At 40.4% G+C, this 16,377-nt stretch overlaps 1 protein-coding gene across 2 annotated transcripts in view; it reads right to left on the reverse strand.

Moving 5' to 3' along the window:
- Positions 1–15,996, reverse strand: part of adcy2a (adenylate cyclase 2a) — a 175,831-nt gene extending 159,835 nt beyond the window's left edge. For both annotated transcript variants that reach the window (XR_014603239.1, XM_084089569.1), the window contains exons 1-2: positions 15,564–15,996; positions 226–423 (exon numbers count right to left, since the gene is read on the reverse strand). Coding sequence is in view for 1 of the 2 variants with exons in the window: in XM_084089569.1 (XP_083945695.1) it covers positions 226–423; positions 15,564–15,953 (588 nt within the window). In the remaining variant the exon portion in view is untranslated. The remainder of the gene's footprint in view (positions 1–225; positions 424–15,563) is intronic.
- Between the last annotated feature and the right edge of the window lie 381 nt (positions 15,997–16,377).

Raw genomic sequence — 16,377 nt, forward strand, 5'->3', positions numbered from 1 at the left:
GACTCTGAACCAGAATTTCATTTGCTCACTTGGGTCTGTCCTATACACCAGTACACATACAGTACATCTTCCTTTTTTTACTAAAGAATTGTGCTGTTTCTCCCTCCAGTCAATCTCATGTTACTTTTTCCCACTGGTTCTCAAGAATACACCATCTGAGCTATATCAGGTAAAAAGCCCATGAATGAAAACAACCTTAGGGTGCTGATAACGCAGTTGTCTTACCTGATCCCAGGGACAGATGATTCCTCCAAAAAACATAAAGAGGTAACCCATGGCAACCAGGCAGGCCCAGATCACCAAGGAGAAAACATGGAGCAGCTTCTTGAAGACGGACTCGATGCAGACCAGAACAAAGATAGTGAGGAAAATAGCCAGCGCAGTGGGGACAGTGATTACAAAGACGATGTGATCCTCGATATCCTGTGGAGAGATTGCAGTGTTACAAAAAGACCTTTAAATGTGCCTTCCAACTGCACCTGCATGACAGCCACTAGACAATAGTTTATCAGATAAACTAGAGGCTGCCTATCAACTCAAAACCCCACAAATTCTACCTTCAAACTGAGGGACCTTTGCTGGTTAATTTGTTTCCTCTATAGGTTATACAGTGTCCCTGTTAATATTTACAATACACAGTGGTTGTAACAACAAATATAATGTATAATTATAAGCAGTGGCACAAAATAAATGATAAGTATATTAAATGTAGGTTATAAATAATAATCATTACTTATACTTATTACATATACTAATTTATTTACTATATACTTATTACACGTTTTTTCCAGTATTGCCACACTGGTGTACTGTATGTACAGAAATTTGGTGTTGTAGCACTACATCATTGTGGTCTCTTTTAAATTAGTCTCAGCCTCAGACGGACCGTTGGCTGAACGTCTGATGCATATAGCATACATTTCTGGAAACACTTCCTGAGTTTCAAAGTCGCGATCTGATTGGTTGAATTCTACAGGATGTCCGGGCAACCTGTGTGTCGTGTTCTTTATCGGTCTGCCTGGAAACAAATGCTGTGATGCCAAAACCCCTTGTGGAAGAAGAAAGACGTTGTGTTTACAACTGTGACAATGAGCACTTACCAGGATCAACTAAATGCTGGATTTTCAAAAGTATGTGAAGTTCGCGGCTCCATTGATGCAGTAAACTTGCACAATGTTCTTGAATGAATCATTCATTAGATGCAGAGGCGTCTGTTATTGTAGAGACATCGACATTATATTGTCACGCCCCTAAACATGACGCGAAACAAAACGAACTGTGAACGGAGGCCAGCTAATGAGAGTCACACTGACGACTGCTAGAGAATGCGGTGTAGTGTCATTGTTAGTGCAATAGACTCGCATGCTGGTGATCGGGGTTCGAGACTGACTCGGAGCAGGGCGGTTAGGATTGGAGAGTGAGTTTTGGAGGGGGAGCAATGAAGAGAGGGGTGGGTTTGTTTGGGTTGATTTCAAATATCAACAATATCCAACAGTGCTTTTGAAATAACGCTTACCCCACCTTTAAAACAGCTCAAACTATGCATTTTAGTCTGGAACTAAACCATTAGTCAGTAAAACCAGCCATTAATTTTGATTCTCAAATATATCATATTTTAGTATCAACAGTGTCTCAGATGTTTCTCCCAAAATTCCTTAGGAGAAATAAAAGTAGGCACAACTGAGACACGTGAATGTTCTGAGAGAAAGGAGTCCAAAGTGAGAATGAGCTGTGAGAAACATGGGAGATCATGCAACGTAAGCTTTAAGCCGGGTGTACACTTTGTAATAGTCCTTTACGATAGTTGCTTGTCAGACGAACATGATCATCGCTGTAAGCCATGTCACACTGTAAGATCTTAGTTGTCATTAATGTCACACTGTACGACGTCAAGACGCGTTAAAAACAGACGCACGTGTAACGGAGGCCAACTAGTAGATGCTGTGCAAGTAAACCTCACTCCTCTGGTCTCAGTAGGCTAGAGGCTGCAGTCTTTAGCCTCCTTGTTAGAGCGCCTGACTCTCACGCGTTCGCACAGAGCAGGGCGAGTAGGACCCGGGTGGAGGGTTTCATTGGTGCCGTGACCCGGATGCGAGCGAGGTTTAGGGGCTGAGTGTAACGGATACAAAGCAAACTCCAGGCACCCATTAGATATAGAAAGGGTCTGAAGATCTCCTACTCTCCTCAGAGAAGTAGTTTTTAAGCTAAAAAAAGCTACCTTGAGGGAAAGGTTCTTGACCTCAGCCGACTCCGGAGGTTTGAAAGGGTCCTCAACCAGCCCTTCGAGAACCACTGTCAGGTCCCATATGGGAACTCTGGTCCAAGTCGCAGGTCTTATCCTCCAAGCCCCACGAAGGAAACGTATGACCAGCTGATGTCTTCCCAAAGGGCCATCACCCAGAGGAGTGTGGAAAGCCGTAATGGCAGCCACATACACCTTGAGTGTGGACTGGGTAAGACCAGCAGAGAAGCGATCCAGGAGGAACTCCAGCACTGAAGCCACCGGGCAGTTAACTGGGTCCACCTCATGCTCTCTACACCAAATGGTGAAACATTCCATTTTAGTCGTACAATTTCCTTTTGGAGGGAGCTCTAGAGATTAGTATGGTCTCGACAACTCCTACTGACAGGCCAGCCTCTCGGTACGATGCCCCCTCAGGGACCTTAATCATAACTAACATTTGTTTTTTTTGCAGGAACAACAATCATATGTTCTTTGGCTAAATGTATGTGTCCCTTTTTTGGGAAAACTTGTGACTTTGAGTGTTTGAGTGTGTGTGTGTGTGTGTGTGTGTGTGTGTGTGTGTGTGTGTGTGTGTGTGTGTGTGTGTGTGTAAAAATAACAATCAATATAATCACGGTTTTGTTAAAACGAGATGAAAGTGTTCAAAAATAACTGATGCTCACACTGAAAACATTTCAACAAGTTTTATATTTGAAAATCAACAAACAACCAGAGGCGGACAGAGTACACAGCTACATTACTTGAGTAAAAGTACAGATACCCCTTGCTAAATTTTACTCAAGTACAAGTAAAAGTACTACAGTCAGATGTCTACTACTTAAGTAAAAGTACTAAAGTACTTGTTTTTAAAAGTACTTGAGTATCAAGAGTACAAGAGTACATTTTCTAAATATTGCATTACTACTGCCACAGTGCTTACATTGGTAAACACAGCAAACACTTGAAGCGAAAACTATCATTAACTTGTTCAGAAAATTGAAATAGTCTGGCGAGGTGGGGCCACGGCTTGGCACATTCCCGGGATGCAATATTTTTTTTCCCAGGATGGTAGGGGAAGACTCATGAATATTCATTAGGGAAGTCATCCCTAATTGGTCTGATGACCTACCCCAACCCCACCCCTAAACCTACCCGTCACTGGGGGTCTTATGACCTCCATAACCCCGCCCCTAAACCTACCCGTCACTGGGGTTAAGACCAATCAGGGATGACTTCATGAGTCTTCCCCTACCATCCTGGGAAAAAAAATATTGCTCCCGGGATGGACCTGCATGGACCTTCATCCATTGTTTCGTCCATGGTTTCGTCTCTTATCTAAATCTGACCATGGAGTTGACTTTGGCGGAAAGCTGAAGGTGATTGCTGATAGGCTGTCCCAATCAGTGGCACCTGCACAATCCAATCACATTTGAGAGGGTTTCCGAGATGTTTCTTTTTTCCTTTATTTTTTTTATTTTTTTTTTAGAAGAAGTAACGGGTACTCACAGTTATGGATAGAAATGTAGTGGAGTAAAGAGTACAATATTTGCCTCTCAAATGTACTTGAGTAAAGTCATGAGTACTCCCCAAAAATGATACTCGAGTAAAGTACAGATCCCTCAAAATTGTACTTAAGTACTGTACTCAAGTAAATGTACTCAGTTACTGTCCGGCTCTGCAAACAACAAATAAAACAAGCAGCTCTATGCACTTTTTTAAGCAAGATTCTATTCTGTGGCATTTCCTTCCTTATAATGGCCGTTGTCAATAGCAACGCATTATAACAGCGCACATCCATGTGTGACAACGCGCTCTCTCGTTTCATTCAAATACAACTTGCCGTCTTGCGTCTCCGTTTTTGATTGTATTGAAAATTAAATCAGATTTGATTTATTATTTACAGAGTTTGATAATATTGTTGTGATCATCTTGTCTGGACGATTGTTTTGTACGCTGTACAAAATTAATTTATAAACAGGTAAGATTTAAAACATTAATCTCAATTAAATATATAAACAAATTATGTGGTAAAAAAAATCGATGTAATAAGTGTACAATGAATATCACAATGAATGTCAAATATTGTACTCTTTACTCCACTACATTTCTATCCATAACTGTGAGTATCATTTTTGGGGAGTACTCATGACTTTACTCAAGTACATTTGAGAGGCAAATATTGTGAAGAAAAGTTCCCAGCATGTGGCTTTGAGCCAAAGACAACTTTTCTTCACGGAAGCTTCACGTTTATTTCAAGTGAGTGACAAAATATTTTAACTCAAAACAACATTTTGTTCCCAATTATTTCCCAGACGTAGTTTTGGTATTGAGGTAAAAGTTAACTTGCCTTGCGTTCGCTATGCAGCAGTGGGTGATGGTCACACAAGGACTCGGCAGTGTTTCCCCCTATTGCAATGACTTTTTTTGTGCATGTTCTGCAGACAGGGTGACCATCCTCGATTAAGTTTCCCTCAGGACTTTTGTAAAAGCTAAAATATGACCACTCCTCAGATTTGGTCCTCTTAAAAGGCTGAAAAATATCCGGAGCATGGTCACTGCCTTCCGCCATTCCTTCTCGAATAAAAAACAACAACATTGCGCCTGTGTCAGACAGTTGCTGGCTGGACAGGATTTACAGTGAGTTATTAAAATCGCGATAATCAAAAACGGTTTTAATGATAATTAAATTTTAAACGATAATACTAACCATCAATACATTTTATCGTGGTTTATAGTGAAACCGGTAATCATCCCATCCCTAAAATTATGTAATGTTTCATGCCATTTTGCCATACCTCTTATTCTATAAAAACTGTTGTATTCGTGTTCACAGGTGGGATTCTCAATGGTATTTGTCTGAGATCCTCCGGCCTTGCTTCTTCTTGGGAGAGATTCCCTGAGAACTGCTCGGGAACTCTTCCGTGATTAAAGCATTTGAAGGAAATTTGCTGAAGTCTGTTTGTCGATTATTGCTGCATAGCAAGTAAGTTAGGGAAGCAAATAAGTTAGAGTAAGAGACTCGGCCAGTTGTCGACTGAAGACGCAAGAGCTAGAGTTTAAAGGTGTTGGGTGTCGATTGGAGACGCCCCCGGATAAAGGTAAATAGATTTATTGGGTGTTGATTGGAGATGCCCCAGATAGTTAGGTTTAGGGGAAAATCTACAACACATCCAACCCCAGCGGGGCTGGATGTGTGAGAGAAAAACCACAGTGGACAGTGTGGCCGCTTCCACTGGGCCGAAACTCTCGCATATCGACTCCACCGCCTCATAGAGAGAGTGGTTTCAGACCCCCCTGATGATTTAGATAGGACACCACTGACATAATGTCTGTTCTCACAAGAATGGGGTGACCATTGAGGTCTGGCAGGAAACCCGTCAGAGCTCAGAAAACCGCCAGCATTTCCAGGCAATTTATGTGCCGTCCATGGCCGCGCCCCAGACCGTGAGGTAGGCGTCTGTTGAAGCGGCTTTCCGGCAACATGACGCTCCCAGCACGGGACCTTGGGACAGGAACCAAGGTATATCCCACATAGATAGCGAACGATGGCATCTATGCATAACCTTGATCTTTGCAGAAAGGGTTCCCTCTCAGGGAAAACCCCTTGGTTTTCAACCACTACTGCAGGGCCCTCATGTGCAGCAGGCCGGATGGAATCACGTTGGAGGCTGCTGCCATGAGCCCTGACACTATTTTTTTTGAAAATGTTTTATAGTGATGGCCTGGCCCAGCTTTACCCTGGTCACCGTGGATAGGCTCGATCCGTGCAGGCAACAGTTGTGCCCGCATCGTAACCGAGTCCCCACCACCCCCAGGAACGTAGTTCTCTGGGCATATGCCAACACACTTTCCTTTGTGTTGAGTCTCAATCCCAAGCTCTGCAACAGTCCTCAGATCCGTTTTCTCTTTGGAAAGCGTCAGCAAGAGTGTTGCTTCGACCCCCAGGCTTCCTCAGGGGGGGCTCGAGAGGCAACCACTCATTCGCTGCTGCTTAAACTAGGAGATTGGCTCATAATGTGCTCAGGCAGCCTCCTCGAGAACTAACCATGCATGCTCTGCTCCCAGCTTAGTCAGATGATTATTTAATCTTTTTTAATTCCACAGAATTAAATGCAGCCATAATAACCAGACAAGTAACACATGGTCTGAATGGTAGGCTGAAATATTTAGCTCAAAGTCAGATATTCCACCGTTTTAATTGATCAGAATTAAATGCAGCCATAATAAACAGACAGGTGAAATATGGTCTTTATGGTAGGCTGAATTAAAATATTTAGCTCAAAGTCAGATAATATTCCACCATTTAAATTCATCAGAATTAAAAGCAGCCTTAAACACCAGACAAGTCAAACCCAGTCTGAATGATAGGCTGAATAAAAATATCTAACTCCTCAAAGTCAGATAATATTTATACATGTAGCCTTTACCGGTCTCGTTATCTACATGTTGCCTCAACAACGCGATACGAGCCATTCATAATACATATCGGCTTTCTTCCCTCAAGATGAAAGTCAATAGGCGTGAGGGGCTGAAACACCCAAAAGCGCACATATTTTTCTTTTGCTGTACGCTTCGAGATATTTCTCAATGAACACTGTCAGATTGTGAGCTGATTGTGCATGCCTCGCACCCAAACAGTATCACACACCGATGTGTCCGTGTGTCACCTCCCGAAGTTTAACGCGGGCAGGAAGACATACGCTTTCAGCTGTGCTTATGGTAACAATTCAAATTCCCACAGAACAAACAACACCAAATAGGACAGACAGTTGTACACAGAGCGCTTGCTGAAGAGCAAAAATCTAACTCTGTTGTGTGCCGGTGTCCCTTTGTAGCTTCTGTGTATGCAGTCACGTTACGTCATGACGCAATGGAATAGTTTCATTCATGCTTCAGACGCGTTATGCTGGGGGCATTCCCCAAAGTGTCATATTGACGCAGTGTGAGTTCACTTGAAAGGGAACTTGTCCGGAATAGGGTGACCAGACGTCCCGAAAAATTCGGGACAGTCCCGAAATCTAAGCTGTTATCCCAAATCGCGAATCCAGCCCTAATTGTCCCGAAAATTATACTAAAGCAAAATCTTGAGTAGTTATTGTCTGATAAAACATTAAAAACTGTCCGTGGAGGTTGAGTCGTCCTGCAGCCAGCCCCCACCGGCTGCTCATTGGCTGCAACATATTTTTTTCTTTTTTTGAAGTTCTACAAAGATACCGTAGGCGCGAATTTAGATATGCATTGATAAGCGCGCGCAAATTGCAGCACCCGCGAGGACAGTGAATGTGGGAGTGATTGATTGGTCGCGGCACTGTGTGCAAAAAAATACTTCGGCCTAATGTCTGATGTCGGGTTACACAAAGCAAATTATCCACACAATTATTACGTTTTCTTATTTAATGACCGACAATTTAGTTGTAATAATAATTTTGGCATAAGGCATATTAGCGTTAGTTTAACGCTAGTTTAATATGTTTTCAGAAGTTTCAGAAGAGATCTGAGCAACATCGCACACTATACTCATATTTTCAGCCTTAAAGACACTAAATTTGTCACATTTGTCTTCTCTAAAGTTTCAGAAGACACCTCAACACACTGTGCTCAGTGTGCTCTGACCTTTACTTAGGGAATTCACAAACAAAGCTTGCCTCTTTCCAACTGTAATCACTTGTATTGCCTGTGCGTTGAAAAAAAACATAGATTAAACAGTAACTACACAGACCAGTGGTGGCTCAAGGATTTTTTTTATTGGGTGTGCTTGGGGGGTGGGTATACCCATAGGGGGTTGGCCTTATTCTCTAATTTTGGCATAAGGCATATTAGCGTTAGGCTATAGCCTGAAAGGTCTGATTTACGCACTGTTACAACAGTCATTGTTTTTTTTCACAATGACATTTGAGTTCATGATTTTAATGTTGTTTTTTTGTGGCAGACTAAATACTTATGACAGACTGTTGATCTTTGAAGAAAAATATGTTTGGTTCCAGTTTGAAATTCATTATCTTTTATTATAAGCTATGTAGTCTAATATCATTAGATATTAGATACCACCCCAATGCCCAACATTGTTTATGCAGCACATTTTCCAAACACACTAGAAAGGGATTATAGAAGTGTGCAGTGTTTTGTATAAGAGATAAATACTTTCTTTTTGTCAAATGTAACACTAGTGTAGCAGTGCTTTGTGGTTGTTGCATAACCTTTTTTTTTTTTTTTTCTTTGTTTAGCATTAAAAATGTTGTCTTGTACAACCCATTTTGCATGCATGTAAATACAGGTCACGATTTTCACTATTAAATCATTGTGCAACAAAACTATGGACACAATAGTGGGGATGAATGAGATTAAAGCTAACCAGAGGAAAGAGAGGGGGGAAAAAATCACATCTTAAATGGTTCTGCTAGACATAAATGAGGTTGCATTAGCATCAAACTGAGACTTTTGCTTGAGTCTCCTGCTTCTCACACTTGTCTCCTGAGACACTTACAAACTAACACTCTCACAATGGTCTCCTTTAAAGTTTTAGAAGAGACCTCAACAACATCACACACTGTGCTCAGATTTTTCTCCTAAACTAAATACTTTGGGGTTCTCATATCTCCTCCTAAGTTTCAGAACAGATCTGTGCAACATCGCACACTATACTCATATTCTTCGCCTTAAAGACACTAAATTTGTCATATTTGTCTTCTCTAAAGTTTCAGAAGAGACCTCAACACACTGTGCTCAGTGTGCTCATAACTTTACTTGGGGAATTCCACTCACCTTAAGTGGTGGAAAAGTTGTTTCAGTTCCACACATGATGTCTATTTGAGAAAGGAACTCCATAAATATAACATTTATGCAAACAAATTTATATAGAAAATCTTCATTTTGAGTTCATTTTCACTTGTACTACTGAAACAGCTGTTTTTTTTTCTTTTCTTTTTTTTCTTTTTTTTTTGATTTGGCACACTTGTAATGATTGTAATGAATAGTAATTTGACCAATTTTGGAGTCTCTAAGACCAACACCACCAGTTCAAAAATTCACCATTGAAATGGTTATAACTTTTGAACCCTTTGATCTAGAATGAAACTTAGTTCACCTGATTCCTCTCATCATGGTGATCACAATCAATATTTTCCATTAAAGTCGGCATGAAATCAAATTTGACAAATCTTCTTTTTATATGTAATATTGTAGTGTTTATTATAAATGATTTATCTGTGCACTTCATTATTTTTTAAAAATTCATGTACCCTTATAATCTTTAATCAAATACATTACCCTTCCCTCCCCCCTCGAAACGACCTCTCTTCTCTTTCAGTCACGTGCCATGGCGAAAGGGTGCGGCCAGAGCCGATGAGGGTGCGGCTATCGGTGTTTGTCTCGTTTCGCGGGAGGCTCATATAAATATGGGCTGATTCCTGCCTGAAAATTTAGCTGCTCGTCGCCGGGCTCCTCAATAAAAAATCCTTCATGGGAGGGTAACGGTGGGGGAGTCCGGTGGAGAGAAATCCTCCACAACTGAATGTAAACTGGCATTCAAATCTGCCTCCATTTTGTTTGCAACGCCCAACCTCCAACGATCCAATCAATTCCCGAAGGACGAAATCAAGCCCCGCCCTACATTTTTTTTCTAATTTCAGAAGCCGTTTCACTCGGATATACGTCACAACAAGGAAAAAATGACAATCTCAACTTCCATTTCATGCCGACTTTAAGATTCCGCCCATTACAGTAGTGGCCATTTTGAGAAGTACAGTATTCAGTTTTTTTGCTACTCCTCATTCAAATTTAGTTAAATTCTTACAAAAAGTAGCGCAGATTATCTTCCGATTGAGCCGCACAGAAATGACTGCACATATTATTATTTTTTATTCATCTTTATTCAATAGTGTATGGTTTGAACAGTTTGTCAGAAAATCACAGTGAGGTTGCAGCAGAACATTGAGCAGAACACGCCGCGAACACGGTGCGGAGAGCACAGCGCACACACACAGCAGAACACGCTGCGAACACGGAGAGGAGATTGCAGCGCACACACACAGCGGAACACGCTGCAAAGTTGTGCATCTTCGGAAGTGGAGTGGCTCGCAAAGTCACAAAACATGCTGAGCCGGGGTCAAACCTGATCGCTGAACAGGGAGGGGAGGGCCGGGGAGAGTTGCTGCTGCTTCAGGGCTTGGCCCCTGTATCGCTGCTTGCAGCTATATTTATTATTAATATTATTATTATTATTAGCATGGATTTCACTAAATATTGTTTGATTTGAGCTTAACATGAGAAAAGAAAAACAATGGAGTATAAAAAAACAATGAGCTAAATAGTAATAATATTATTATTTTTTTAATTCAAGATAATTTCTTTGGGGAAAAAAGTCTTAATATATTACACTTTTATTATTATTATTTGCAGTAATCTTAATTAAAGCGATATTTCACCGCTGGAAAGATGAATGTATATTTAAATTGGGTCATTTATGTAGTAGAAATGTGAAATTAATTTAGAAGTTGGTGCCTTCTAGACTAAGAAAAGCCAGAAAATGTATTTTTGGCTCATGTGAATGAAAGACAATATCTCCCAGAATGCACTTGCTTCACTGCCCTACAAGGCCACTCCCAAACCATGCCTACCAGTTACAGAGGGCAGTATCGGAGGAAATGATACAACTAGGCAACTAGTTGACTCAAAACTAAAAAGATGCCATTTTATCATAAGATCCCACCCCCTATGGGCAGGTTTAAAACATGTGGAACTAGCTCCTACTACAGGCTGTAGTCTCTAGCCTCTGGCCAAAAAAGTATCCGATGACGCAAAATTATGATTTCGTCTCAGAAGGACATGAGGGAGGGAAGCACGGTCATTCGAAAATACTACCAGGTTTCTACTGATACAAAGCTTAATGCTAATCGAACGATATTGTTGGAATTACTTTCAGAACGATTTGTTTCCAGATAAGCGAATAAAAACATTGACAGCCAATCAGAATTCATCCTGCTTTAAAGAGCTCGAGCATTCAAAGCGGCATACGACATAACTGCATGCAGCGCAGTAATAAACAACAATACCATGTATTGGTGTGGACGCTAACATAGTTATCGTTATAGTGTGAACATGTCTTTCAGAATTCAAAACTTCCTTGTTACTCCAAAAACTTTTATTGAAACCAATCTGCCAAAAATGAAAGCTTTAGCTTAAGTTCTGCCAGGAAGACTTAATTACTACGTCACTTATTACCTTAATTTCTATCCAATCACGTCTTTATACTTTCCGTATAAAAGATCGGTACTTACACATGTTTGAGTTCGCAGATGCCAATGCGACAACAACATCCACCCTCCCCACCACCACCAGGATGGTCCTGTCCATACCTCCCAGGGGGGTCGGCTGCGCCCCTGCCTTCGTCTTCAGGCAGGAGATGCAGATCCGCTACCCTCGGATTACGAACTATGGACGGGGCCTACGCCAAAGAACTTTATAATAATGCTTGCTGGGCTGTCAATAAATGTATGATTCGTTACATCATTTTATCTCCCGAGTCTTTCTGGTAGAACTACAAATTTTCTACTTCTGGATTTTTAAAGCATAATAGAGATGAATACATCTGCACAATACTGCCTGCACAGACACAGATAAAAGCCTCATCATTGCCTCTTTAGCCCGGCCCACTCATATTTTACATGGACAGAATAACTACAACAGGATCACTGGACTAAAAATAACATTACCTTCAAAAGGATCCTAATGTTAGGAAATTTTGTTTATTTTCAACAATGTGAAAGTCTCAGTAGAGCATTATTTGTTTGATAGGTTCATTTCACTGTATGTTGGTGGATTCTTTGGTAAACCAGTTGCAATTAAATGCAAGCTTTGCAAACGGATTTTTACCAAAAGATATGGATCACTGATTATTTTGATATATAATGACTTATGTACAGTCAGGTATTTTGTCACAAAATTGTTTATTGCTTTTTATGTAGTAAATCAAGCCAGTTCCTCTTAGTAGCATGAAGCTGTAGCTGTTATTTAAAATGTAAAGTCTATCAGTGACTTGAGTTCTGCACTGAAGTTTGTTTTAGATATCCAAATAGCACAGACCTTATGGACTACACAGAATTAGGTTTGTGTCTGTGTCTGTCTAAAAACATCCTCTCAAAGTATTTAACAGAACTACAGCTAAAAGCATTTATTTGGGTCGGTAAGTTGACAGCCCATGACCACTACAGTGACTGTTCTGTCTTTTAGCAGTGTAAGTGTTCATTAGTTGAGTTTACATACACATCAACACATGTGAACATTCTATGTGCAGTGGAGGTGTTTTTTAATGGTAAAAGCTTTTTTTAAAATATTTTAACTCTATGAACACTCACCAAAGTACGCATGAAGGCTAATGTAAAGTATGAATGAATGCTAGATGTTTTTTGTGTAACTTTGGCCTAGCAATAAATTTTTTTACATTTTTAGATATATAGAAATTAAAAGTGTTAGATTGTTAATGCAACTCCATTGACATTTCCATTAAGATAAGTACTTAGATAAATGATGGTTGCTAGACCACATTTTACATACAATACATATGATTACTAGTGTGATCACCTGCTTAGACTGGCTGGTTAGAACAAAAACATAAGATATTGCTCCCTTTTATAGAAAGCTTTAATTAATTTAATTGCTGCTTTAGTATTTTTTATTTGCTTTGTAAATTTCTTTTGCATGGGCACTATTACTGACCATGTTTTCTGATACACAGTTTTTTTAAATAAGAAAAAGTGAAATTGAATTAATGATAAATGTTTTCAGTTCCCTTCGTATGGAAAGAAGTCAGTAATTATTGTTTTAATTACTGTTCCTACTGTATTTAAAATAAAAATACATTGTACATACATCTGTACATAACACACACTATTGATAAACAAATCCATTTTTAATTAGACTAAACAATTGTTTTATATTTTTTAGGGATTATTCAGTATTGAATGCAATATGCATTATTTATAATATTAAAAATGAATATTACGTTTTGTCTTCTTAGATAATTTTTTTTAATAGCTTGTTGCAATGCATTCTGGGATTCTGGGATAGCTGGGATTCTGGGATTGCTGTCTGACTAAAACAAGGTGGCAGCATAATTAAGTTTAACAAATATTGTGTGTAGATGAAGATGCCAGACAATGCTTTCTCCAGAAGCTCAGGTTTTGGAACAGCACTATTGACTATAGCGCAACAAACTGTAACTCAGCATTCTCAAAATGAGACAGCAATACACATGAAACTCCAAACAGGGACATCTAAATGGATTCAAGCTCTAATCAGTAGCCTCTTAAGAGTTTCAGTGTTTAAAGAGCCCAGGATGTCTGTGAAAAGCCTTTTCACCCCATAGCATTATAATTAAAGCCACAAAGTAAGACAGCAAGAAACAGCCTGATTATCAGCAGCATTTTCTGCAATCATTTTCTCACTTAGGAGCAACACTAAACCTCTGCTGGCACCACTATATTGACACTCTAAAATTATCTTTGTTAAAAGTCATGGTGTCAGGCTATAGTGACATGGTGTTATTTTGATGGTGTCTCGTCTGGCTTTTTCACAGACAACATTTGCTTCTCTTTTCTATAATCCCTACTGTTGCAGCATTGTAGTACTCATAGCCAGAACACACAAAACCACTAACAGCATGGGAAAACTGCCTAAGACTCATGCATAATTGATGCAGACCAGCTTTTAGAAGTGCATAAGAAATGGAAACCCTGATAAAAATTGGAGGTATTGGGCACTATCCTATCTATTTTATCATAGAGGACACAGAACAGGCCTGCAATAGCCAAAACCCACAAGCACGATCTTCTACTAAATGCCACAAAGCATGCACGGGGAACATTAGCCCTGCGGCCACTTATCGGATGTGTGAGGCTGAGTGAAAACAGGTCATGGGGGGAGCAAAACGTCAGGGTTTCAGAGTACGATTATAAAAAAGGCTTTTTTTCACAATCAATGTGATGTGTGCAACCATGGGAGTCGCGGAGAGCATTGCGGCAACCCAAGGCGGGCTCAACAGCCACTATGATGTGATATTTAGGTCAGGCAGTCAGAAGACAAGAGAGAAAGTAGCGCACGCATTGAGAGTGTGTATCTACACAGGGGTTGATGTCATACTGTGAAATGTTGCTTACTTATTCATTCCCTGGTCTCCGTAATGCATTAGGGCTGTTTAATCGGGCGAAACGTATATTTCACTGTAGATTCCAGATATTTTGAAACATGATTGGCCTTAAAATTGAGGGAAAAGCAAACAGAACTTTTGGACAGCATCTCATGTATCCTGTCCACATGAATTCTGTTTTTCGGCCAGACAGTCAAACTGTGATGGAAATACCTCAAAACTTCTGGGAAAACCTGTGTAAACTGTCTCAGCACGTGAGCCAGCAACATATGTACAAAACTCTAATTCAGACACCCTGACAACACTAAAGCTGCTAGTTCTCCTCGGTCCCATGATCCCTTTCTGCTTCATCTGCAAGTGGCACATTTGGAATCTTCTGAAATGTCAAACAATTTAAATGAATCATTGTTGATATTATGATAGTATTAGCACAAAACTCAAACATCTACCTGCTAAATAAAAACCTAATTTAACCAAAAGAATCTGGCACTGTGGTCTATGCATAAACATACATAATTTATTAGATTTCTGGATATGGTTTGACCATGTAATACAAATTACACACTAATGGTTAACAAATCATTGATTGCATTATAGAGAATTATTATTATTATTATTATTAGGTTTGAATTCACAGGGTTTTCAATTTTGCTCCAGCTGAGCTAGTCAAAAATGCAAACAGCTTTACTGTTGACAGGTTAATAGTTTCTACTTAATCTGTTCTGCTTAATTACCCAAGACCCATGACTTTCCAAATGTGTTCCCTTTCCTTCCAAACATTGATTACTCCCTGCTGCTTCTTTATGACTTTTACATGAATCACAGAAATGATGCTTTGAAAAGAGATTACATACTGCTTAAGGTAAACAGAGACATATGGTTCCTGCAGTTCGTACAAACAGAGCTGATTGGATGGAACTTCCTCTAAAGTGTGATGTTTTGGGGCATAGGAAATGTATTTTCCTATACACATGGCACAAATATTTCCAGGTGTGGGCTTGTAGAAGTATTGTTAACTGTTTTAAAAACCCTTAAAGAAATAAGCAAAATATAAATTATATAACCTATCCTGTGTCACTTGCTCAGTACAGTAGCAACAGGGCTTTCTCCCTCAACCAGCCTAAAAACACTGTTTAAAAAAAACATCCTTTTCTGCCTTTTCCCCAGTCACCTTCCCCCCAGTCTCCAAACACTCACCAGCCCAGAGGCGAAGAAGACAGCCAACAGAGCCAGGCAGGCACCCATCACAATGAGGAGCAGAAAAACAAAAAGTGGGTGCTGCTGGCTCATGAGATAGTACGAGTCATACAGCCAGTCTGGGGACCTTTGTCTCCGGCCACGCACACCTCCTCCTCCTCCTGTTACATCTCCTCCTGTCCGGGAGCCCCTCTCCAGCAAGTAGGTCCGCTTACGCATGGCCTCCCTCCACATGGAGCTGGCGTGGTGTTCCTCTCTTTCGGACAGTGGCTGGGGTTTGTGAGGGTCGCGCTCCTCCTCACACAGGTCCTTCAGATGGAGCACTGAAGCTCGGGCTGTGGTGCGCGACCGGTACACCGGCAGGATGGCTTCCATTGTGGAGCGCAGCATCGCTCAGGCAACATGTTGAACTGCAGACTGGCAGAGTGAGAGTGAAAGGAGGCAGTGAGTGTGTGCGAGTATTTATGTGCGAGGGAGAAAAAGAGAGAGAGAAAATGGGGAGAGGGAGGGTCTGGATTGAGGCAAGGAGAGAAGTAGAACGCAAATGTGAATGAGAAAGACAGAGAGAGAAAGGCCAGACAGGGATGGAGGGGTGGAAAGATTTTCCTATCAAGATGATGTGCTATGTTTTATTGTTCACCCCCTTTTTTTCATAATTGACCTATCCTCAAGTTGTTTCAGCCCTGCATTATTTTTTTCTTCTTCTGTGGAACACAAAATTAGTTCTAAGATAGAGTGTCAAAGCCTCTGTTTTACATACAAGGAAATGGATAGTAGTTTCTCTAAAAAGAACAATAAAATAGTCTAAACTTCC

Source organism: Abramis brama, assembly GCF_963993115.1.
Source record: "Abramis brama genome assembly, chromosome: 17".
NCBI lineage: Eukaryota > Metazoa > Chordata > Actinopteri > Cypriniformes > Leuciscidae > Abramis > Abramis brama.